This window comes from Rattus rattus, chromosome 4 (assembly GCF_011064425.1).
Source record: "Rattus rattus isolate New Zealand chromosome 4, Rrattus_CSIRO_v1, whole genome shotgun sequence".
Classification (NCBI taxonomy): Eukaryota; Metazoa; Chordata; class Mammalia; order Rodentia; family Muridae; genus Rattus; species Rattus rattus.
Window position 1 is genome coordinate 51928377 of NC_046157.1, and position 26086 is coordinate 51954462.

At 48.7% G+C, this 26086-nt stretch overlaps 1 protein-coding gene across 2 annotated transcripts in view; it reads left to right on the forward strand.

The window, feature by feature from the left end:
• The window catches only part of Runx1 (RUNX family transcription factor 1), a 229288-nt gene that overhangs the window by 141025 nt on the left and 62177 nt on the right, over nucleotides 1-26086 (forward strand). For both annotated transcript variants that reach the window (XM_032900402.1, XM_032900403.1), the window contains 2 exons: nucleotides 2597-2753; nucleotides 22542-22646. In XM_032900402.1, coding sequence (XP_032756293.1) covers nucleotides 2597-2753; nucleotides 22542-22646 — 262 coding nt within the window. The remainder of the gene's footprint in view (nucleotides 1-2596; nucleotides 2754-22541; nucleotides 22647-26086) is intronic.

Here is a 26086-nt window from a genome sequence, read left to right on the forward strand (position 1 = left end):
CTAGCCAAGAGCAGTGCTGGGAAGTCCTTAGAGCGGAGAGGGCAGCTGATATTTTGCCCAACTTCCTGATACTTGAAGAAGAGAGAAGTTCAACAAAATATGAGCTATCTTTGGCCAGCAAGTCCCTTCTTGTCTGTTTGGTCTGTGCTAAACGTAAATGTTTCTCTCCCTTACTTATTGTTTATGGCTTTGTACTGCAGATGCCGCTTCGCATTTCTGTTTGAAGTTTGATTTTTTTTTTCCTCTCATCCTTTTTACAATCATTTCTCATTAACAAAACCTATATCCAATCGGAGGACATTTTAGCTTTATATAAAACAACAGTAACACTAATAACCTAGCCTAAGTGCGCTTGTCATTGGTTTAAGCACGGTGTTAAATGTCCCTGGATTTAGTTTTGTTTCCTTCCCTACTCCTTCAAAACTCTTTGGAGATAAGTTAAAAAAAAAAAAAAAAAAAAGGCCAGAGAAGTGATAACTGGGCCCCCGGATGCCCCCTTCCCACTTCCTTTAGAAATGGGGGTGATGCTAGTTAAACTCCTAATTTTTAGACTTTTGAATTCCATCACCAACAAGCTTTTCTTAGCCACCATGGTCCTCTCATGCTATAGATGAGAGGGCCTCCAGGGTTTGCTCTCTCGGTAATGAGGGGGGTCACTGGAGCAACAGTGAGGCACACTGCCTGGCAGGAGTTCCATGACTCAGCATGCTTTTGGGTGCTAAGGGACAGGATGTACTCACTTTAGTCTCTTAGGAGACATGGCCCGGAGAGTCAGCCTTTCAGTTTGGAAGCCCTGCTGTAGATTCGGTACCCTGGATGCCCAGTGGGTGTTGAGATGAACTGGAAAAGCCTAGGTCTCTGTAGGGAGATGAGGACAAGGAAGTGAAGCATTTTCACAGAGGACACTGTTCAACACCATGAGTGAACTGTGCAGTGGGGGGATGGGGGGTGAACGAAGAAAGAAATAGGGGAAAAATTAGACTAAAATCAGAATTTACAGGAGTAGCATTTTGTAGGAGTAGAAAGACAATAACGATCAATTAACCAGGCCGGGAGATTTACGGCAGTGATGTCCTTTGAAACAAAAGAGTTGTCATATTACCACCCCTAATTAAAGGCCATCAAACACTTGTGGTGGGATAGAAACATCTAATTACAGATTGCTTGGAGAATAAGCGTTTTAAAATCTCCTTTGTAGAAAACGTGTCCAACAGTTGACATGAAAGGGTTAAAAGCAGAGGCAAGGGGCTGGGTCCTTGTTTCACAAAGCAAGTAGCTGAAAACAGATAAAAATTACAGAGATAGCAAGGCACCTACCTGTACCCAGTACCAGAGGGCAGGGCGTCCTGGTGATGGCCTGGCGTCCTGTCTGTCCATCCCTCAGGGTGGCTGGGGCAATCTCCTGACCTATGTTCTTTAGAACTCGGGTATGGAGCAGCCATGATGAATAATATCACCCACATAGCCATTTGCAGGACGTGGAACAGCGGGAAGGGGACATGACTTCATCAGTAAGGGTGGCGAGCAGAGGGACCGGGTATTAATGCCAGGTTAGCAGATCTGTGGCAAGGTTAGTCATTTCGTACGTACAGAAGGAGAAATATCCCTCCGATGGGTTGTGCAGCCACGGGTGTGCAAAAACTGACAAGACAGTGTGGCAGCAGGTGAAGCGACGCTCACCCCTACCGACCCGAGAAAACCTGCCTGAGGAGGGCCACACAGCTAAGATAAAAGCCAGAAATTTCACTGCAGACTGACAACCTGTGTCTGGAGTGGTTGGAACAAACCGGACTCTCAAGACATTTAGATTTGAAACCCCGTGGCCACTTTGAAAATGGAACAAGGCAAAGAGAGCCAAATCAAGCCAAGACTGAAAAACTTAGCTGAAGTCAAAAGACGCCAGCTTGGTGGTGGCACACAGCTGTGAACCCTGGCCTCACCGGCTAAGGCAAGAGGACCGTGAGTTCAAGGCCATTCTAGGCTGCATCAGGAAACCGTAGTGCTAAGAGAATCGAATAGCAGCCAAGCCATGGGGGCCAGGCAAGTAAAAGGTGGGGCCAGAGAGATGGCTCAGTAGTTGAGAACCCATGATACGTGATCAGAGAATGGTTCTGATTCCCAGAACCTACATCAGGTGGCTCACGTCTGCCTACAACTCTAGTCCCAGGGTCCTCTGTGCCGCTGGCCTTCATGGCCTTCAAGAACATGACCACCCACATACACTTAATCCAAAATACTAAAGCAAATCTTTTTTTAAAAGTCGGATTAGATCACAAATCTACAAACACAAGACTTCCAGTCTTTCAGATCTGAGGTTGTATGGGATACTGATGAGAAACGGTAGCTTTCCAGTCCCTGTCCCTGTTTGCCTTGTCCCCAACTGTGTCCTGTGACTTCGTATGGCTTTCTCCCTTTAATCTCCATGTCTTCCTTATTTGGAAATCCACGCCCACCGCTCACAGCAAGCCCTTTCCCGTCACGATGCTCGAGTTATGACGGTTCTTCTGAAAACTAGAAATCGTCACCGTTAAGCGCCACGCACAATCACGTACCTATGACACTGACGTCTGCCTTTGTCCCTTTGGTTGGTGCCTAGGTGGTAGCGCTGGGCGACGTTCCGGATGGCACTCTGGTCACCGTCATGGCGGGCAATGACGAAAACTACTCGGCGGAGCTGAGAAATGCCACCGCGGCCATGAAGAACCAGGTGGCGAGATTCAACGACCTCAGGTTTGTCGGTCGGAGCGGCAGAGGTGCGTATCTGTCACGGGTGGGCTTGGAATTTGAACCCAACTAGTAGTTAGTAGCGGCCTCCTGTCATTGAGGCCACACAGTGATATTTATTTAAAATATTTACTTGAAAGCTAAAACTTCCAACTGGATAGTATCACGTCTGGTGACTAAATTGGCTCACAATAACTTTGGTCATTGTGACTGGTGACTTTGGGGCACACGATGGGCAGAACACAAACTGTGAAATTCAGTAAAACATTTCACCGTTTTTTTTCCCTAAAACAAACGAGACAAGTGAGGGAACCTCACCAAGATGGGGACTGAGATTGTATAATGGGGTGGTCGCTCTGGGACCATCAAAGACCATGAGCTTTTTAGCATCTGGTGCGTGTGCTTCTTAGGGCATGCGACAGGGTCTCAATTGGCCGCATCAGTAATTTGGGAGAATCCTTATTGATATGGTTTTAAGCAAGCTAATATTTCTAGGATAAAAAAATGGAATCTTATGAGTATAGTTGAGAACAATGTGACCTTCGTGGTGTATTCTTTTCGAAGCCTTTTATAGTTTGGTGGGAGAAGCCAGGCTCACTTAACATTTAGATTCCGGTCGTGTTAGAGACCGGATTATTACCTGAGCGCAGCTGGACATGAAGTTTTATTATGTCTCACCTTAAGTTATTAAAGCATTGGAGTAGAAAGAGGAATCCAGTCTCACTGTAGTGCTGTCTGCTTTCCAATCGTCTTTCAAGTGTTGAGTTTTCTTTTTCATTTCAAGGAGTTACGGCATGTTTTACAGAGGTCAGCCAGTAGTGAGAATTTAGGAGCAAGGGGACTGTGTTTAAAGTCTCACCTTTGCAGTGCAGAATTGAATAAGCTTAGCTGTAGAAGGTATTTCTAGCTGGATCCAAAAGAAACGACGTGTATCTAAGTAACACAGTCAGCTTCTCACATAGGGGGAAGACATGGGAAGGGACTGGCTAGTCATGTCCGCAGCTCAGTGGTAGAGCGCTTGCCTCTCGTGTTTAAGGCCCTTGGTTTGGTCCCCAGTACCAAGCAAACAAAACAAGGCAAGCAGACTGGCAACAGGTAGAAAATATCAAGCAAAGGGGATTGCTACTACTGTTTCCAAAGCATTCGAAACAGTAGAAATTCTGTGCCTGTAGTGGGAAAGAGGAGAAGGTATGAGCCTGGGCTTCTGTGTTTGCCCCCAGATGCCCAGGGCATCTTTAGAATGACATCACAACTGCAGGAAAAAAAGTTTTAGAAAACATATAACGTTAATAGTAGGGTGATTCAAAGGAAAGTCTATCCACTTACTGAAGGCCTGGGAGAGCCTCACCATTAAGTGGATCCACTTGTCGTATTGAAAGTCTCTGCCTTTCAGCAAATGGAATTCACATTATGGGTCAGAGCCCTGTATTTAGAGAACATCTCGAAGGTTTCAGATGAGTCGCTAGTGCTAGCCAGTCGAGTGGGTGGGAGGCCAAGAAGAAAGACCCCATAGCCAGGCCCACACCCACCTGCCTAGCAATCAACTTAATCAGTATAGGAACTCCTGCTCTTAGGAATGGCTGGCTGGGTTGCCAGAGAAAGTGTGCCCGGACTCCTAGGCATCTAAGGGGTCTTTTCGTCATGTTTGGCTGTGGAAGTTTTGAGGATTGTTTAATGGCCTATTCCGGTGACATTTTCCCATAGGCCATTGCACGGCGGCTTTGTGACAACTGTCTCAGTAAGCCGATGATGATCAAAAGAGGGGTTTTGAAAACAGCGTGCTTGCCTTTGTGGTGCTGAGAGCTGGTCTCCTATTCCTCTTTGGCCATTTCTGTTTTGAGTGGGTGACTAATAGGTGCTGGTGTTTACCTGAGGAACAGCGGGCTGTTTCCCCAAGGTGTGGACTGTTTGCATTCTGCTGCCTGATTCGTGCCAGTGTGCACTCGAGTTTGCATAACCCCCCCCCCAAAGGAAAACAGCAGTACCCGGGGCCAGGCTGTCTTCCCATACCCTGGAATGAAAAAATTAATCAGATGCAAAAAATTGGATTATATTTGACTTAAGCAGGCTCTCCTCTCCACGAGTGGTAACGAGTAATCCGACCTCCGGGGGACTAATTGACCTCTTGACCCAGTTACCGTTTCTATATGTTATGTGCTGTGGGTCTCTAATTTTTAAGGTTTAAATCCTTTTATGTCAACAAAAAGACAAGTATACCGAGCCGTCGGTATAATGGACATGGTTTTACCCCATAATTTCACTTTGTAGTCGCAAAATATGATTTTTATTTTGCTTTTTCATGCCATCAAAGCCTGCTGGATATTCCCCCCACATACACACCCCTCTCTTTCTCTCTCTTTCTCTCTTGTGATTTGCTTCCCATTAGAAACTGAATAGAAGACTCTCAGTAATTCTCACAATTAGCCCTAATCTCCCTGGCTGAACCTTATCCTTTAAAAGTTGTGGTGTGCTTTATCGAGCGACCTTAAGACTCTACTATGTCATTTTCCATCTTTTAAAAAAAAGTGCCTAAAAATGTGCCCTCGGAGGCCACACGCTGGCCCAGAAGGTCCTGACCTTTCATTCATCCACACTCTGTAAGGTCAGTTTGGGGTTCTGTCAGGCATGGCTTTTCTGAGGGGCCTGAGTACTCAGTCTGGTATAAACGGTAGAGATGATATGAATGGGTACCCCCTTTTCTTTTTACCGGATGCCAGATGCTGGGGATTGTGACCCTCACAGAAACTGCCAGAGTTACCCAAGGTAGGATTTTTCTCTGTTCCAAGAAATGGATTTGTCTGGGTGCTGGCAGATGGCCAACAGCACAGCTCCTAACCTCAGGTTCAGCCTGCGACTGGGAAAACCTGCCGGTCTGGCTTCTAAGACCTGGCTGCCTGCTGGCCCCTGTGAATCCTGGTGAAAGGAGAGGAAGCTGGGGCCCTCTTCCTCTGGCACCGTGGCTTCCTCTTGCTCTAGGTCTTGTCCAGGTATCTCCTCACAGGAATGTTTCTCCCTTTGATTCCCAATCTGCATGTTATTATCAGTGGCTTTACAAAGGAAAAGGAGATAGCTGCTCACAGTTGGGAGTTAAGGGGTGGGGTGAAAATCCGAGGGGATCCTCGGAGATTAGGAGGGCGCTCAGAACAATGTATGTTTTAGTCACAGGGTCTGAGACTATCAGTCATCCCCGGGTTCAGGGTCAAAAAGAAATCTCTTTCATGAGGTTAATTAGCTGAGCCTTTTTCTCCGGCTATAACTGCAAGCAGTAAGCTCTCACGGGCAAGGGAGCTCCTCACCGTGTGAGGTGACGGACATTTAAGAAACTTTGGCTGTGACCACCGATTTCCTGCTGGAGTATTTTACCAGCTGCCCAAGAATTGATCCATCAGTGAATGTAGCTTTCACGATGCTGTCCCTGGGATCCAGAGCAGGCAACCACCCAGTGTGGCAATAACGACCTTGCAAATGTAAGGAGGGAGACCAGAGCCAATCCCCATATGTCCCCAGACTGTGATCTTTGGGAGATGTCATAGATAATTCTGAAAATTCTCCAAAAGACTTACAGGGAAAAAAAAAAAAAGCGCACTTGCCCAGATTTCTGTGCGCAGCTTGGTTTCCGTTTTGTTTGCGGATCTTCTGGGACGTGTGGACACTAAACCGTGCGAATTTGGAACGTGTCTGTGACTGTGGAGGGTCAGTTCCACGCCAAGTTTTAAAACAACTCATACCCAGAGAATAAATAGACAAGAGAATCCGCAAGGTTGACATTTTCTTGTTGTTCTGGGGTTAGGAAGGTTTATCAATTTAAAAGGCCAGGGCAGGCCTCCGGCAGACCATGAGGCCTACGGCTGAATGTGACCATTTGTGCGAGAGGGAAACCATCCTACCACTGAGAATGCAGTCTCTTCCCTAGTGACCATCAGCCCTGGCTGCAGTGACACGCACATCCCCAGAAGACAAGTGTTCTGTGGCCTGCCAGGAAAAGGCTTCTTGTCTTAGTGGAATCCACTGTTTATGCCGAAGCCCTGGCAGCTCGGGATTTGCCCATTTGAAAACAGTGCTTTTCTGAAGCGAAGTCCCTTCCTGGACTCTCGATGTCAACGCCCCTCCAACCCCCACCCCCACCCCCAGACATAATATTTATCCGTCACAGTCTGGGCGCCTTCATATTTGTGTAGTGTGGGTATCTTAAGGCATTTCCATCCCCCCTTTGTGACTTGGGGTACAGGGTGGGATGTTGTCTCTCTGCTGAGCGGAAGGCTGTGGTGGAGATGCATTTCGGGAAGGATAAACTAACTGTTCTGGTGCTCTGCTCCGAACAGGGAGGTGCCGGCTCTTACCGGAGCGTTGGTCTTAGTGACTCATGATGTTATCATAGGATCCGTATCATTCTTTATTTGATCACAAATTCATTTCATAGAGGAAGAAGAAATCCAACTGCCAGCCCCAGGGATGTTTCTTGGAGAGTAGTCCATGTGAGCAACAGGAACTGGCGGTCGGGTCTCCTAGGGAGAATAAGGAGAAGGGAAAGGTGTGAGCCCTGTTAACATCCAGTGTCCATTTTTCTTCCTTCTTCTTTCTGGTTTTTGTTCCACGGTTTGTAATAGCGCATGTAGTAAAGTCTGTTCGGTTTTCTGTTTTTTCCTTTTCTTCGGATTTAACTATGAACGAACGAACAGGGATAGAACAGTTCAAAACAAAAAAATAAAAAATAAAAACCAAACAAAAGCCAACTAAACTAAACAAAGCCAGGGCCCCTCAGAGAACAAGCCCCAACCGGTCCTAGCAAACACTTCCTTTCCAAGGCAGGTCAACACCCGGAACTGATAGAGCTGACTCAGAATCTGCTGTGTGGATCAGGTTTCCCGTTCTCTTTATTCAGGCAATAAAAGGGTTAGCAACACTTTCCCCAAGCGGGAGCCTTAGCAGGGACCAGAAGCTGCCTGCTGCTGGACGCTGTCCCTGATGGAAACTGTAGTGTCACGCTCTACCCCAGCGGGTTTTACAAAGTGCCAGGCACGGTGTCACATAGCTGTTTGTGGCTGAGGTTCTTAGCATGAATAGGATTTTTCTGTGTGGGGCAGAAGCCACCCTCCACCCAGCGCCCAGCAAGCTAGGCCTTCCTTCCTTCAGTGAGCCAGCCCTTTTTGTTCAGGACCGAAGACTATCGATCAAAAAGTGCCTGTGAGAGAAATAATGGTTGAGTGACTTTTAGAACTTTCTGTTTGACAACGTCATAGGCATAAACAGTGATCCAGCTAGGCACTCAGTGAGACTATTTCTAGTAAATCAACCTGCTTGCTCTTTCTCCCTCTTCTTCCTCCTCCTTCTCTTCTTCTCCTTCTCTTCTTCTCCTCCTCCTCCTTCTCTCCTCCTCCTCCCCCTCCTCCTCCTTCTCTTCTTCTCCTCCTCCTTCTCTCCTCCTCCTTCTCCTCCTCCCTTCCTTCCCCCCCTCCTCCTCTTCCCCTCCTTCTTCCTCCCCTTCCTTCCCCTCCTTTCTCCCTTCTTCCCCCTCTCCCCCCTCCCCCTTTTCTTCTTCCTCCTCTTCCTCTTCCTCTTCTTCCTCCTCCTCTTCCTCCTCCTCTTCTTTTTGGTGCTAGGAGTAGGCTAGTTATGGAAGAATACATTCTGTGTTTCAGGACTTTTTTTTTTTTTTTAAGAAAAATTACTTGTTGAAGCAGAGAGATGGTGTAATGTCTGGTGTGTGTCTCCTCCCCGCTGATGATTATAAAACACGTTGAGAACGGTAGGGGGTGTTTAAGAATGACGTGTGGAGTCACCCTCTGTGGCTAAGGAAGGTTGGTCCAGAAACCCCCCTCCATTCAATTCAGACATCGGCAGCTGCTCGAGCCGTTTATACAAAAACAGCACAGCCTCTGTAAATAACCCTCCGCACACCCTCTGATATAATTTACATCATGCCTAGATTACTTTCGATAGCTAACAGAACGTCGCTTACACATAAATAGTTGCCATGGTCTTTATTGTTTAGGGAATAGTGATGAAAAAAAAATTTTTAAAGCCCACGTATGTGTTTAGTACAAATGGATTTCCCCACAGATATCCGTGATCTGCAACTTCTTGAATCCATGGGACCCATGGGACATGGGACCAACTCTGCCGTAAATGTGGAGTTGTGTGCTGTTTGTAGGCTCCGTTGGGCCATTAGTCGGGGGAATGTATTCACGTGCCTCTGCTTTAATTGAGAGAGTTCTTGGACCAAATGTTCTTGAAGGTTGAGTCCAAGCTGGTAGCATCAGTTCACATGAAGCCCCAGTCAAGCAGTGAACAAGAAGGAGTGAGCAAGCTGTCTGTGAAAATGTCCCCATCTGCCAGCTGCCTGGCCGGGAGCCGGTGGAGAGTGATAGCCGCTCACATCCTGCCCGTGTTTATAAACACACACCAGTGAGTTTCAGGCAATGCCTCCATGTCCTCCGTGGCTGGTTCCGAAGTGAATCTCACACTCGAGTGTGTTTGGGGCTGTGTGGGGAGTGGAGCTAACGGTACAGTTCGGGTTTGCTCTGCCCCGCTCTGGGATCCCAGTTCACAGCCCAGCCTCTCTTAGCCTATATGGGGCAACCTATCCAGTTTGGGAACTCTATTCGTTATGCCCAAATGTTCTCCAGCCAGGATGCCAGGCCACATGGGTCCCTAGGAGGGTACAGAAATCCCGATGGCCTCCTGTGGGAGGCTCATGCTGTAATGCCAGAGCCCCAGCATGTTTCCTCTGGCTTCCTAAGCCAGGAAGGAGACAGTCACTCAAGAGCCACACAGACTCCACTTTCTCAGAGAAGATGGAAGTGAATTTGAAGCAAATTTTCTGACTCCCTGCTTTAAGAGACTAAAGACCTTCTCCGTGAATGCATGGGCCTAGCCGTGCCTCCTCCCCAGGACCCCACCCCAGGAGACCCAGGGCCAGTGAATAGGAAGCTGGCCAGTGTCCTCTAGGAAACTGTGTGCCTCTAATCAAGTCACCTTATGCAAAGGAAGGAGTTGTATGCAATTTGTCTGCATTCTTATCGGGTCTTCATGGATAAGACAAGAAGGGAGGGACCGTCTGGAGGTAGAAGGAGTCCTGTTTGCTTACAGCATTGGCCGTGGGTCTTCGCGGACATTTTTATTTGAGGTCTTTGTATGGAGTATGTTGAGCTCCTATCAGTCTCTGCCTCTTGTTAATGAGAAGCTGTCAGAACTGGTCACTCATGACTCTTTGTGGACAACGACTCCAGAGCCTGCAGTAAGGGTCCCACTTGCATCCTTCTATTTGAACTGCCACACCCAGGAGGCAGGTTCCTTCGCTCTCCCGTGTTGGTGATTGATTAATTTCCATGAGCCTCTTGCTTGGCGTCTCAGCTGGGATGAGTTTTGACCCCCTAGGGGACATTTAAAGAGGTATGCAGATGTTTTTGATTGTCACACAAGAGGGCAAGAGGAGTGGTCCCTACGACCCAGTGGATAAGGCCAGAGATCAGCTAATCAACCTACTATGTGCAGAATGGCCCCTCCCACCCCCAACAAAGACCAATTCTAAAACTTCAATCATGCCAAGATGGGGGGGGGGGGGAGTCGTACAGACCTGGCCCAACATTCTCAAAAGTTGTTAGCTCTCTCCCTTGCTCCTCCTGCCTCACACTCTCTTCCTTCCTTGAAAAGAAAAATAAATCCGTGAGAATTTCAATTCATGGTATTCACACTGAATAGGGAAGTAGAGGCAGGAGGTTCAGAAGTTCAAGGTCATCCTCGATTGTAGGTTGCGTTCCAGGCCAGCCTGGTCTGTAAGAAACTGTGTCTAAAAATAAACAAATAATGACAGGATAAATGAATGTCGTTAACAAGAATGTGTCCAGAAGCCCCGAAGGATGAACTTTCATGATATCCCCCAGCTCTGCCCAGTGGTACCCTCAGTGGGCCATTCCTGCCTGGCAGGTAGTCATCCACTCCTTAGAGCCCTGCTTCTCTGTTCAACTCTGGGCACTTAGCACTGTTTAACTCTAGGCAGTGGACTTTACCACCTTCCTAAAGGACACAGAGCAGATGTCTCCCATCAATACTTAGAGCACCCATTCCCTTCTGGGGCCACCCGGGGGTGGCTGTGTCATACATTGTTGAATATTTGACAGCTTACCAGTGATCCCCAACCTTCTTAGCAGTGACAATCTGCAGACACTAGGAACTTCAGAACAACTTCTCTCTGTGCCTGTCTGGGCTCTAGTCTGCTTTTGTCCATGGGAGGAGAAGGAGGAGCCGTGAGGATTGATTTCAGAGATAAATGCTGCTGCTTACTGGTTAGGTTAAGCCTTCCCGGGGTAAGAACAAGCTGGCTCAAGTCTCCAACCTGGGTCAGGTCTCAGCAGGGACAGGATCCCTGGAGGAGACAGGGACATTGGCAGGGTCACTGATAGACCTGTTTCTTGGCGTCTCCATGTGGATTTCTGGGAGAGAACGCTTCCTAGCCTACCCTTCCTCCCCAGCCCCCTGGAGCTCTGAGGGCCGGAAAGGGTTATTATAGCCAGCAGGCACTGAGATTTCAGATTAGCAATGGAAGGGATGAAATTAAATATGGACTGTAATACGAAGCAGCGTTTTTTCATGGGAAAAGAAGCTCTCCCAACTTAGCCAGTCCAGCTCTTTTGTCCAATCATCAGTAGCATGCAAATATTTATGATTCAAACATGCCCCTTCTAATTCCCGTGTGTATTCTAACAATAAACAGTGCGTTTCGACAATGGGGCAGAATAATCCCTCTGTCCCCTAGCAGAGCTGTGCAGGCTGGCACCCAGCAACACCGCATTCTTCCCGAGTGGTAACTGCTGTCTCCACCCAAGCTTAGGGGAGGTCTGTGTCTGTGTGACCCGGGCGTGCTCTGGATGGTGCTCCAGGCCACCCTGTGTTACCGGAAGCCATTCTTGTCTCGTGGTTTTCAATAATTTTCAAGGGAATATTCACACTCGGGTTTTCTCTGGTGGGCAGACAGCACCCGGAGAGCTGATCTTTGCACTGTTGCTTGCAACTGTCTCTTGCTACACTGTTGGTTGTCTTGCATTCTGGCCAAATTCCTGGGCTCCGGGTCACACAAAAGCCACCCGATTCCTCTGATTCATCGCAATTCCACAGAAACGCGTGTCTCTTCCGTTTCGGCGGGTCTTTGGAAGGCGGTGTGAGGGAGTCTGAGAAGTGGGTCAGGACTCCCTGAGATGTGTGAGCCTTAGTTTTTCCTCCTGTGTAGTAGGCACGGTGGTGCCTTTCCTCCAGACTTCACAGGGTTAATGATAATAATAACAATAATTAACAATAATAATATAATAATAGTGATATGGTGCACTTGTGAGGGGACTTCAGAGACAAGGCATGGCGGCTCTTCTAGTGAAGTGTGGAATTGTGGGAAGAAGAGGGAGGAGATGACAGGAAGTTAGGGAAGATGGTGCCCTCTCCTACTGCCCCTCTTCCATGACAAGGAACTTTTATCCCTTTGTTCTGCTAAGGACCTGATAAAATGGAGGTGTCATAAATATTCATAAATCAATGAACCTGTGTAACTAATAAAACAGCTGATTATTTTCTGGACACTGTGTGTTGTGCACTGTGTGTTGAGACCCACTTCTCTTCCCTGCATCTGTTAGCTTTCCTTGTCTCCTGAAGTCATTTAGGGAGAGCATCTCATTCATTCATTCATTTTTTTTTTTTTTTTTTTTTTTTTTTTTTTTAAGACAGAGTAACACTGTTTAGCCCAGGCTGGCCTGGAACTCACAATGATCCTCCTGCCTCAGCCTCCCATGTGCCCACTCATCTATTCCTTGATTCATCACACCTGTGTTGTGCACCTGTTGCGTCGGCTAGCACCAGAGGATCGGGAGTCAGCCAAAGGGATGTTCTCAAGGTCCAGGATTCATGAGGGGTGACAGTGAAGCAGGCCTTCGCTGTTCTCAGTGGCCGTCTCTGTGACAAAGGGCAGGGGCAACAGGAGCAAAGGGAAGCTGTGTGCAGCCTAGCGAAGGATAGGTGGCATCCCTTGGGGAACTTGTCATCTCTGTTGATACCTGTGGGAGGCAACAGTGTGTGCGTTATGGTGGGGAGCTGGGGGCGCACCTCACCTGTTGAAGAACCAAGAGGTGCTAGGGTGGCCTGCTCTGGAGGCCTTGGCAGACGGTGGGGTGAGGACGCTTTAAGGACCTTGACATCCATCCTGGGCACTGGGTCTGATGCCAGTGACATGGTGAAGGGCCAACAGATCCTTAGCAGAGAGGTGCGTCGCCACACATGTGTCTTGCACAAACTTAGATTGCAATATGCAGAGTAGGAAAGGTTTGGGAATGCTGGGGTACTCAGAGACCAGCCTAACTCATTTCTCCTCTCAGGCTGCCTCAGATCTGTGCATGGAGAGCTCTTAAATACCCCCATTTAGTAAGTGTCACCTCCAGGGGAAGTTAGCTCCCACCTCAGGCTGGCCTCCCACTCTCTTCTCTCCCTTTAGCATCCAGCCCCTCTGCCCTTCCTCCTTTCAGCACAACAGAGGTTCAAGAAGCTGATAAGCAGGGCCCAGAGCCCCCAACACTCCCCTCCCTTCTGAATGTCCACACCCACACCCAGACTCCTGCTGCTCCCGCATGGGATGCTGTGTGTGTGAGGTTCTAGGTCACAGGTACATGCGCAGGCATTAGTCAGGGAGGGAAGCCACTTTAGGCTTCTTCCCTGTACGGCCCCTACAACAAGCCAGATAGAGCAGCAGAGCCTAGGGAATCTGGGTATGCCAGCCAAAGAAGTCTCTGAATGGAAGGACAGAGGAGCATGCGGCCTTAGCCTAACAAGACTCTTGTGCATGTCTGGGCTAAAAGCAGGCTAGTCATCTGAGATAATGTGGGGCTAGGATTCCAAGTGAGTAAGACAGGAGAAAACATGCAGCTTGAGGAAAGAAAGCAGAGTCCCGGGGACTATCCTGGTGCTTTGGGGCGGTGGGCAAGGGAGACGGGTATTTGTTCCAATTTTGGGAGGTTTTTGGCAGAATCTATAGCTGTCCCCATACCTTGTTAAAACAGCGCGGGCACAGCATTTGTGTGTAATCCACTCACTCTCTCTCGTGTGTCTAGTTTACGTCACCTAGGGACGACTTACCAGACCTGCCTCACAGCAGATGCGTTCTCTCTGTCCTGTGTATTTGAGCTGTGGTGGGCTGACTCCTCAGAGACAGAGACGAGACCCAATGCGATCATTTCTTCCCTAAGGTTGTTTTCAACCCAGCGCCCCAAGTACAGCCGTGCTTCCCAAGCAAAGGCAGCTGCCTCCGAGAGTCGGCAGGGCTCACCGATTCGCTTTAGCAAACTCGTGCATGTGTGTGCTGTATGCGTGTGTGCATGTATGTGCAGGTGTGCGTGGATGCCGGCGGCTGCTATCCACATTCCTTTCTCATTTGCTCTTTTGAGGAGAGGTCTCTGACTGAACCTGGAGCTCACCATTTCAGCCGGCAGGCCCCCCAAATCCGTTTGTATCAAGCTGGCTTTTTACACAGGTCTTCATGCTTGTGCTATAAGCATCTTACCTGCTGAGCCATCTTTCCATTCCATCAGCCTCCACCCCCACTTTGTTTTTGTTTGTATTTTGTCTTGTTTTGGTTTGTTTTGAGACAAGCTTTCTCTGTGTAACCCTCACTGTCCTGGAACATACTCTGTAGACCAAACTGACCTCAAATTCACAGAGTTACGCCTGCCTCTGCCTCCTGAGTGCTGGGATTAAAGTGGGGCATCACAACCCAGCTTGTTTATTTTAAATGACATTAGAACAAAAGACATAAATAGGGTCTAAGCTCAGCTCCTGGACTCCACTGAGTCACTTCCAGAGAACTCCTGGGAATGTCACATGTGGCTTTCCCATTAGTGGATTGCTTATTCTCAAACTTCTGGTCACTCCACACAACCAGGCAAAGATTATTTCTATGGAGAACTGAGTTCTGTGCTTCAAGTTTTCGGTTAGGCTCTTGAGGCTTGGACGTTGGCCAAGAGCAGGAACTCTGGTCTGCATTCTGCCTACATGGACACAGATGGGACTGGGTCAGGCCAGCTGGACACAGGGGCTCTTGGCACAAGGTCAGACATAGGCACGAACATCATTCAACTTCCAGGAGCCCTGCAAGTCAAATGGTTTGTGTCTGGCTCACAAGTCCCTACACAAATTATGCAATTCTGTCAACAGATCGTAGTGGAACTAGAAAGAGGAAGGGGAATAGAATGGGCACAGGCATGAATGCGAGCTGGGAGGAGGCGCCGGTGGGGAAATCATGCCAAGTGCATGCTGGGAATATCCTGCTAACATGGAAGCCATCCCTGGAATCTAATGGAGCATTTGTTTCCTTAAAAAAAAATCCCCCCCCCCGTGTGTGTGTGTGTGTGTGTGTGTGTGTGTCTGTGTGTGTGTGTGTGTCGGTCGGCATGCATGTTCTTGTACACATGTGTAGATCTCAGAGGACAACCTGTGGCAATCAGTCTCTCCTTTCACAATGTAGATGCCAGGGACCGAACTCAGGTGACTGGGCTTGGCCACAGGATTTCAGTCACTAAGCCCTGTCGCTGGCCTGGGGGCATCATTTCAATGCTCAGTTATTTGTGTCCAGTATTGGACATGGCATAATCTACAATCCCTACAACCTTTGAGAATCTTTGGGGATTTCCTGAATTTGTGAAGAGCAGACCTCCCTCCCAGCACTCCTTGGCTGTTTTGATTTTTCAAAGGCAACATTTTTTTTAAAAAGTTTCTTTTCACTTGCTTTTGGGTGCCTGAAGTAGCCAAGTGCAGGGTGTCACAGAGACACAAGTAGAGGGTTGTTACCCGTACTGCTTAAGGAAAATGGTCACCCCACATCCCCTCCCCCCCGGGGCGGGGGGAGGGTAGAAGATCCTTTGCATGTGTAATCTTCCTTTTCGTGACAAAGGGCAAGTTTCACATCCCCAGAAACAGTCCCCAAAAGGAGAAGATGACTCATGGGTCCCAGCCTACACCAAGGAGAATGAGAGTTACAGAGCCACTGAGGAACGGGGATAGAGCAGCCCACAGGCCAAGAAAGGGCAGTGTGCTCCCAGCAAGAGACAGGGCCAGCTCTGACCCAGCCAGCTTGGAGGGTCAAGCTGGAATTTAAAGATGTTTAGAGCCTAGGCAAGAAGTGGTTTCCAACCACCTACCTTCCTGCTTACTTTTTGCTTCCTGCCCTCAGCCCTCCTGGGGGAAACCCTATACAGTGTTATAGTATCTTGATTCTGTGGTGTAGTCATTTGCTGGATTCGAGGAGAAACAGAGTGTGTCTCAGGCTAAACAGAGAGACAGCGCCCAGCTTTATTAGACCCCAGGACTGTCAGTGTCCACCACTGAGCCCTGCCCTGAGGTCCTGGAGCGGCCTGACCTTGGAAAACCTATCACATCGCCACAGCAAGTGTCCAGGAAAGCTCACCCCGTGACCTTCTTTCCAACTAAATAAAGCAATTCGTATTTTGTTCTGCCCTTTGGATGGGCAGACTGGCGTCGAGGGAGACGCCACATGTTGGTTGCTGTCTTGGCTTGTTTATATAGCAGATCAGCCCCTCAGTGTTATTCCTTACAGAGGGTTACCAGCTGGTGTTGCAGCCGTGAACCGGAAGTTCAAGTTGAAATCAGTCTGAGCAGCAAGTCTATCACCTGTTGAGCATTCCTCCTTTTCCCCAAGTCCTCCCCAATCAGGCAGCTCCTCCTGACCCCTCCTTACAAGATCTCTGGGGCTTTAATATCTTTGTGGATTGGTTGTCATGTCTTAGACACTTGTCACCAGACCTTGCTGGGTGCCTGACCTTGTATTCCTCATTTCCCTTAGCACACATGAAAAGTCTCTGGGATACCAGGGCTGTTGCTACTTTCTGTTTTGCAGAAGAGAAAGCTAGGGCCGTGAGACAGTAACAAAGTATCCCATGCCTGCAACTTCAGGCAACACGTGTGATTCAGACACAGGTATACTGAGTTGCGGAGAGCTCACACTTAGCCCCCTCCCTGTGTACTTCCAGCTCTGGAATGCTCTGAGCAAGCTCCGATGAGCACAGAGTCCTCTTCTCTCCTAGCCTTTCTTTTTTGATGCTCCTTCCACTTCCCTTAGTCCTCTTGTCACTCCTGTCAAGTAGCGATCCCTGGGATTACAGCTGTAGCAATCCCCGGGATTACAGCTGTCCACGGCAGCTAATGCTGCTGGTTCTTTCAGTCCCAGGAGCAGAATGAAGATTTTGATCCTTCCCTCTCTCCATAGCCCCTCCCACTGGCTGGATGATTCAGAGCATCTGTGGCTTACAGCGTGCCCTTCCACCACCAAAACCTCTGCCTCCAGGCAGTGCCCAGATCAGCACCAAGACTATCCTGGCCAGTTTCTGGGAAAGTGGGCTCTCCCATCAGGAAGCAGACTAGAACATGAAGTCTTGGGCAGCCCAGTCGCTCTCTGCCCTGCCTTAGATCCCGGAGAGCCCAGGGAAGCAAGTGTTATTTTGCTGACCAGTACTCCTCTGGTCCCCTGTGAGTCCTTCCTCTCTCCTGGCTGCAAGTTGCGGAGAAACACTTGAGAGTTTCGTTCTCCACGCCCATGTACTTAAAATACCAAGCCCATAGGTCATTTTAATAAGGGAATTTGGCTAACAACACATGTGCCCTTGAGGCTGTAAGCTCCCACGTCTGCAGGTGCTGGCCAAGCAGGCCCATGTCTGCGCAACCATGGGCCTGGGTGGGTGGGGAGCTGAGCATGTAGCTCCTGTAATTCTGAGCACCCAGAAGTGCCTCTGGCTACCTGGAAGCCATTGTCTGCGACGGTGCTAAATCCAGCTGGAAAAATACAAAGGAACGGAGGTCAGGTTTTCACCAGGGGAAAAAGTCACACACTCCGGTGACAAAAAAAAAAAAGTCACCATGGTCTATAGATAAAAAGCAGATGCCCTTGTACTCAAAGCTGTCACCAGGACTGGGGAGATGGCTCAGTTGGTAAAATCCCTGCTGCACAAGCAGGAGAATCCAAGTTCTAACCCCAGAGCCCAGGTTTTAAAAGCTAGAGGTGTAATGCATGTTTGAAATCCCAGTCCTGGGGAAGTGGAGGCAGACACGTCCTTGGGGCTCACAGATACAGTGAGCAAGCTGAATCCATGAGTTCTAAGCCAATGAGTGACCCTGTCTCAAATAACAAGATGGGCGGAGCTTGAGGAATGATGTCCAAGTGACCTGTGGCCTCCACGCATATGTGCACATGTGTTGTTGTGCACACACATACATATACATGCACACATGTCAGCTGTAACCACAGCCCAGTGTGAGGAGATCCACCAGTTTATCTCCTTCCGGGTGAACCCCATTACCGACATGAAGTCCCCCTAATCTCCCTACCTGGCAAGAATCACTAAGTGGAATTCCTCGTGTCTTCACTTTAAAGGAAGAGCATAACGTAGTAAGAACCATGGGGGTGAGTAGTGGCCATACCAGCCGGCATCATGCCTAGGCTGTATTTCTGTCTTAAGTCAGCTAGTCTCTGGCTAAGCCAGTGCTCTCATAGTCGTCTACCTTCTGGGAACGCCAGTCAGCTCCAGGAGAGGCTGACTGCCCCTGAGTCCTGACCTGGTTCGTAGGTAGCTGCCTAGAACATAGAGTCATGGGGCACTTTTCACTTTGGAGGATGGTAGTGGGGGGTGGATGGATGGATGGAGGCTCCTGAGTTTAGATTTTGCACAGGTAGTGATTTACAAAAGGTGGTGAGTGTAAAGTTAAGAGTCTTTTTCTCTGTTTAAGTTAGGTGGTTAGTATTTTATTTATTTCTGTGTTTATGTATGTATGTATGTATGTATGTATTTGTGGGGGGGCAGTTATGGCATATCTATTGAGGTTACAGGGTCACTTGTGGGAGTCAGTTCTCTCTCTCTGCTATTTGGATCCCATGGATTGCCCAGTTTGGCAGCAATTCCGTTTGCCCACTGAGCCATCTTGCCAACCTGAGCTGAGTGGTTTTGAAAGGATAGCGTCTTATGTTCTAAGCCAGCCTCGCGCCCTTTTGAGGACTAGCAAGAGCCCTCATGCTCGCCTCACAAGTCTGCTGTGACGACCAAGTGAAATAATTCATGAGTGAAATAACCCCTGGAAAGCGTGAGGAGCGCTGTAAGCTCTGCACACGCCTGAAAACGCCGATGTGGCCAACACAACTTTCCTGGCTGTAGGTGGAGTTACGAAAGGAGCTTTGGTGAGAAACCATGGCAGTACAGAGCCTTGGGTGCCTTGTGCCAGGATGAAGAATGTGCCTGCACTGTCCCTACCCACCCAGAATCTCAAAATATGCTCTTATTGAGAAAATTCACCAGTGCCGTGCGGTTAAGGCCATGCATGACGACCTTCACATGAGCCCATGCGTGATGGCCTTCATGTGGAGTTTGTGTATGATGACCTTCATGAGGAGTCCATACATGGTGACCTTCATGAGGAGTCCATACATGGTGACCTTCATGAGGAGTTCATGCATGGTGACCGTCACGTGGGGCCCATGCATGACAACTTCTAAGGATTGGGAGATTCAGAGACAAGTGCTATACCATAAGAAGGCAGCATACAAAGGTAGAATCAGTGACCGGGGCACTGAGACTACAGCTCCTATGGAAGGTCAATGCTGATGACAACCCCAGGAAGTCAGAAGGAGAAGGAAGGAGCCAACCATCCCCACTGCCACTGAATGTGTCTACCAGGCGCCTTCATCTTGGCCCTGTGGCCTCCAGAACAGCAAAAGAGTGAATCTGTGCATTAAGCCACAGCACTGTGTTACATCAGCCCCAAGATTGCTTCAACTCAATGCTCTTGAGGGCTTTGCACTCCTGAAGCTGAACGCAACAGATAACGTGTTTCCGTGCACGGTGACAGCGTGCTGGATAGTGACAGGTTTGGAAGACATCATTAGAGAACTTCGAGACACATTTCAGGCAACCCATGGCTGAAATCGGCATTGGAGAATGTTAGAAGCCACAGGTACCCCACAACCTTGAGCAGAGAATGAAGCTGTCACAGAGCTACAAGCTCCAATGCAGGCATCCTACTGCCTCAGGCTCAGAAGTCAGTGTCAGAGAGCTGTGAGCTACTCTACAAGTATCTCTTGAACTGGGACCAAGAGAGGCAAACATGTGGGAGAATCCAATTCTTCTAACTCTCTAGCTGGAGGCACCAGATCTCATTGTCCATTCACTCCCCTCGATTCACTTGCACACACACACACGCACACACATGCACACATATGCACACCCATGCACACGCACCAAGGCTGGCTCAGGACCGAACTATTTACCTATCAGTCACTGGTGTCACAATGTCCTTTTCCCATTTCTCCTCTGGCTTTACAGTCTTCTGCTGACCCTGAACCTCCTCCTGAGAAATGCTAGGCTTTGGAGAACATGGTCCCTGCCCTCAGGCAGACTGAGCTTGGACCATCCCAAGTACTGTCAAAGCAGGAGGCCTAATTAATCAAAGTGAAGAGTGATTTATGGAGCCAATCGGAACTAGTCACAAACAAACTCTTCCTCAAGGAAGGTCACCTGGGAAACAGATTCGTGGGTGACTCTCTGGGCTTTGAAGGTGGGAAGCCGTGAATCTGGGGGTGGGGGGGCTGGAGAAGTGGTGACAGGTACAGAAACCCCAAAGTTACAGGGCGCTAGCTAAAGAGCTGAGCTCACAAGCTGCAGAAAGAGGGGAAGGCTCTGGGGAGAAGATTCTGGAAACTGGCTTCAGGATTCCGTGTCGATGATGCAAGGACTCACCCATCATGGGTTCTTGCTGAGAAAGGAAGGTCCATTGTGAGGTCTGCAGATGCCTACGTTAACAGCAGCAGGGCCTGGGGCTGCCTTTACACAGTCAAAGGCTGCAGAGAATGTTGAGCAACTCCCTCAGGCTAAATCAGCCACCATTGTCAGCATGTCCACCCTCAGCTTCTGCTGGATGCTAAGGTAGAAACGGTATGGAACATTCCCTGTAAATCCTCGGGTGTCCGATGCAAGTGCCTGGAGCCTGGCAGCCTTCTTCTCGGGGAGGGGTAGGGGATCCACGTACGAAGTCTCTTGGGCCATAGAACCCCAATGTCCTGTCTAGTTCACTGGGCCTCTCAAGATGCAAAATAGGCCTCCTCCCCAGCCTTGCCTGACTACTGTTGTCTTTGGCATAGATGTTCTCAGGGAGATGCTCAGGGATCTTTTGGGAACATTCTCTTGATTGGGAGTGCAGCTTGCCGTGGTTGTAGATTGTATTCTCAGGAAACTTCTCAGCAGCCGTCAGCCATATTAAGGCATGCATGTCAGCTGGAAGTGATATGTTTTTTTCTAAGGATGGTGGGCAGGCAAGCTGGGTTTTACAATAGCCAACACCCTTTTGGAAAGGTTTGTGTCTGTTTCCCTTGAGCTTCTTTGTGTACTATGTAAGAGGGGGAACTGTAGCTGAGGAATATGTAGGTAGAAGACTTATTAATATTGCTCTCAGCCAAATACGGGCATTCCATACAGAGCTCTGAGATGGGGAGAGATGTGCACGTATGAGCCTTTGGACACTACGGGCAGACACTATTATACTTTTTATCCTTCTCTTGGTAGAAATTTGGGAAATTTGCCTGTACCAATTTTCAGGCAAGAACACTGAGCCCGAACAAGAACACAGAGAAGTCTAGATCTAGTGACTGGTCGGGCCAAGCACTGGGAATTTAAACCCAGAATCCATCCCCTGAAGCCAGGAGACCAAGAAGCGATGTACTTGATTTGACTCTGAGCTGACCTTTTGGTAGAGTCATGCAGAATATTCACACACAGAGCCAGGTGCACTCTCATATGAGCAATGCATCTGAATCTCAGTCAGCCTGCTGCGTGTCTGTCTTATGTCCCTTGCTCTATCCTGCCCCAGTCGTGCCTTTGTAACATTAGGTATTTTAAATAGTATTTAACACCAGCCATCAATTTCTAGTGGGTACAGAGAATAATGTGTAACTTAGCATGTTTTCACACTCAGAAATCCAGTGTTTGTTGATTTGGTTTGCCTATTCATTTGCTTTGAGACAGGGCCTCATGTAGCCCAGGCTAACCTCAAACTCACTACATGGCTGAGGATGACTTTGAACTGCTGATTCTCTTGCTTCTGTTACCTGAGTGCTGGGATTACAGGCATGCAGCATTGCACTTAGTTTACACAATGCTGGCATAGAGCCTTGGGCTTCATGCTTGTTAGACAGCCACCCTACCCACTGAGCTACCCCCAGCCCGGGAAAGCGTACAGAATAAGGAGAGAAGTGTGTGGATGGTGTCCTTTCTTCTTTCTGGAATCTATAAATATGCAGGGAAGGCAGAGGAATGGGAGGACAGAAGGAGGGTAGGAGTGGATGGCTATGAGTCCCACCCGACAATGCTCAAAGTCCTGATGTGGAAGTAAATTCTGATCTCCCCCCCGCCCCCGATCTTGTTAGTAATTAATGATTGACTTATAACTACATGACTATGCCGTATGCCCCACCTGGTGAACCCACTGTGTGTGCATTACAGATCAGAAATAACTGGTAAACCCACTGTGTGCATTACAGATCAGAAATAACTGGTGAACCCACTGTGTGCATTACAGATCAGAAATAACTGGTGAACCCACTGTGTGCATTACATGGTGAACCCACTATGTGCATTCTAGATTGGAAACAAAGCCTAAGAGTACCAGGAGAACAAGTCCTCCTGCTCCAGCTCTGTCACCTTTCCAGGTTGAGGGCTGAACAGCATAGACTGATACAGCAGGGAGATGCTCAGACCACCCCTCACTATGCTGTATTCTGTTTTGTGTCTCCACAGGCAAGAGCTTCACTCTGACCATCACCGTCTTTACAAACCCCCCACAAGTTGCCACCTACCATAGAGCCATCAAAATCACAGTGGACGGCCCCCGAGAACCCCGAAGTAAGTGAGCCCCCTTGGGGCTGGTAACTGTCTGGGCTGGGCTGGTATACACAAAGACCCACCGGGTCTCACCATGTATCTGTGGCTTCAGCCTCCCTCCTGAAGGGATGTCAGGCCCCCGAAGACAGGAGACGCTTCCATATCAACTCTCTCACCTCTCAAACGTTGTTTCTGTGTACTGGGTTCTTTCTAAAGCTTTGTCTTAGATGTCATAGGGAAATTAGGCCAACTCAGATGAGTTAAGAAGTGTGGGGTTTTTCTGAGGCAAGGAGTAGACCCTCAAATATACAGCAGAGTTGAGTGTGATCAGACACAAGCAATGGATAGAAGAGTAGCCAAGTACGGATGTGACCACAAAGACCTGAAGGTCTCAGTGGACCAGAAGAGGCAGCTTGCCATCCAAACGCCTGTTAATTTGTTAAGGCCAGAGATGAACTCTGTGAAAATACTCCTCTCTTCTTTCCTTGGACAGATCTTATTCTGGGCTTGTTTAAAATAGAGTCTGGGCTGGGAGAAGAGTTCTGGGGAAACCAGTAAATATAGAAGGATGGTCTCAAAAAGGAGCCCCTGTGAGGAGAGTGTTTAAAAGGGAGTGGGGTTGTTTAGTCTGGAGGAAAGATGTCTTCACAGTGACTTAAGGACTATCTTTGAGTAAACACGGGAGTGACACTCTTCCAGGGCCTCACCCCGGCCCAGGAACTGCAGCTGGACCAGTTCCAAGTCTGCAGGCAGATGAGCCCCGGAACGGGCAGCAGCCTCCAAACCATGCCAGGTGCCCCTGGGAAGTGATACCCTCAGAGGCTGGGATGTGGAAAGGTGAGGTCCCTCCTGTCCTGAGAGGCTAGGGTGCAGAGAAGTTACTTGGTAGGAATGCAACTGTTGAGAACAGGGGCCCTAGAACACAATGAGAAGAATTTTCAGCCTTCAGGAAGTTTCGGAACCTCCCGGCACCTTCGTTTCTTGTGCCAAATATAACACTGATAGCATCTTTGTGATACTTCATTAAATGATACTGTGTGCCCGGTGCAGTGCATGGGCTTAGGGAATGTCAGGGATCCCCTGTGGGGCTTCCTTGGTGACCTTTTCAATCTGGTAGCTCCATTGAGCCTCTGTGATAGTTCCCTGGTGTGTGATGCTCTACTGGCAACCTTGTCAACACAGGCAGCCCATCTGTGCTCTGAGGTGGTAGCCCTCGGAAATTGTGCTCTCCAAGGCTCTCCAGGGGTCACTGTGGCTATGGCAGTGCTTCCTGCAGTCATGGCTGTGACTTCTGGTATCTGGACTACCTTGGGAACCAGTCACCTCTCTGTCTCTATGTCCCCAATTTCCCTGAAGTAGTGACATACAGAGAGCGCCCACAGTCTCCAGAACCACCACAGGGCACAGTGTTCACACTGGCTGCCCCTTCCTCCCTCCGCTCCCTGTGCTTGGTGACTCTCTCCACTCTGCCCTCTCCCCCTCCCATTTTGTTCCCTACCAGAACCTGTGCAGCCTTTTCTCTGTAACCGCTTTGAGATTTCCTAGCCTTGATCAGGTTCAGGGAACTCTGGGACTTGTGTTGGATAACACGCCCTGCTTCCTTATATCGTGAACAGCAGACCATGGTAACACACAGTGCTCACACAACCCAGGAAGTCTCTTAGCACTCCCCGGGTTTCCAGAGTAGACGCTCTGGCCACTGGAGAGGAGGACCTCTCTAAGCAGGAAAGAACACCCCAGAGCCATGGCCCGGCGCAGGGGACTGGACAGGAAGCAAGCCAAAGTGATGACTCAGTGCAGGGCAGGGAAAGGGACAAGGTTTAGGAAGACTGATGCTGAAGGTGACCATGCTCACAGGATGGCTCCGTTAGGTATCGGTGGCTCTCTGAAGCCGCTATTACCCACAGAACAGATCATACAATGGCCATGTGTGAGGAAACAGCTTAAAATAGGGATAGACCCATGACAACCCTTCTATTTTCCTTATTCTTCCACACCTAAGAAAGACAGGTTTTCACCTTGTGCTTTTTTCTTTTTTTTTCTGGAACATTTGAAGAATTGAGGGAGGAGCTGAGACTAGAAAAGAAAATGACAGAGAGAAGGGAAATGTCTCCATATGACAGAGAGAAGGGAAATGTCTCCATACTGGGGCAGCTGCCTGCCTGCCTGCTGTGTAGATCAAGTGTTCAGATAAAGCATTTGCCACCTCTGCCATTTTATAACTTCTAAGAACAGTCATCAGGAGAAGGGCCCTGGGGGGCACCCAGCCTTTCTTCTCAGACAGAATTGGATGTCAAGGGAAGAGGGTAAGGGGAGAATAGGGTTAAGTGTAGCATGAAGAGCTCCTTAGCCCCAGGTAGACAGTATTCTGTTTCCCAAGGAGCCTCTAGAAAAAAGGCCAAATCAAACTTAGGCCAACTCCAAAAGCAAGGGTGGTCCATTAGTGGTTAATTGCACTGTTATCTTCCCATTTTATTTATTTATTTATTTATTTATTTATTTATTTATTTATTTATTTATTTATTGTCTTTTGAGTTGAGACAGGCTCTTGCTATGTAGTCCTGGTCGGCCTGGAACTTGCTAGGTAAACCAGGCCAACTCTGAACTTCTGATAGTCCTCTGCCTCCCCGGACCTGACCCCAAGTGCTGGGTGATAGCTCGTACCACCACATCTCACACTGGTTCTTAGCACCCTGGTTATTTCTACTGGTCTTCTGCCATTCCGGCCACCACCACCTTTTGATAAAATGAGAAGTGAGGACCCCCTTATGCCCATCAGACTGACGTGGCCACTTTAGATGAAGGAGTTCTGTCCAACCCTTCATTCATGAAGGATTATGAATTCTGGATGAGTCTAGCCCAAGAGCCCTGGTGTTTGCCACACTGAACAACATTGCGAAGTCTTCTCACTTTAGGAAATCAAAGACTCAGAGAGTAAGAATAGACTGTTGTTCACCTACACCACACACCTGTCCATCTGTCCATCCATACCATGCTGTCTGCACTTCACCTCCTATGAGTTCTCTCTCCTGCCTTTGGAATCTTTATGTATAAATGTGGGCTGGTTTTCACGATTTCTCGTGTGGAGCCAAACTCTGAGGCTGCCAAGTAGGATACATGGTACCCCTCACGCTGACATGGTTGTTAATACTGAAGCTGTATTGTAAGAGAGAGAGAGAGAGAGAGAGAGAGAGAGAGAGAGAGAGAGAGAGAGAGAGACCGAGACCAACACTTTACAGTTTAGATAGTTACTGGCCAGTACCAGTAACCCTCTGACTCTCAGTAAGTCAAAACTTGCTTTTCACACAGACCATGGGGTTCTTCTACATCTCGAGCCCATACGGAAATCAGTGAGCACAGGGGAATTCCATTCCTTAGAGAGGAAGAGTGCCTCCAGAAGGTGTTTGTTTTCAGGCAGTAAGTAGACCATTTGATGACTTGTTAACACGCTGAAAGGTAGC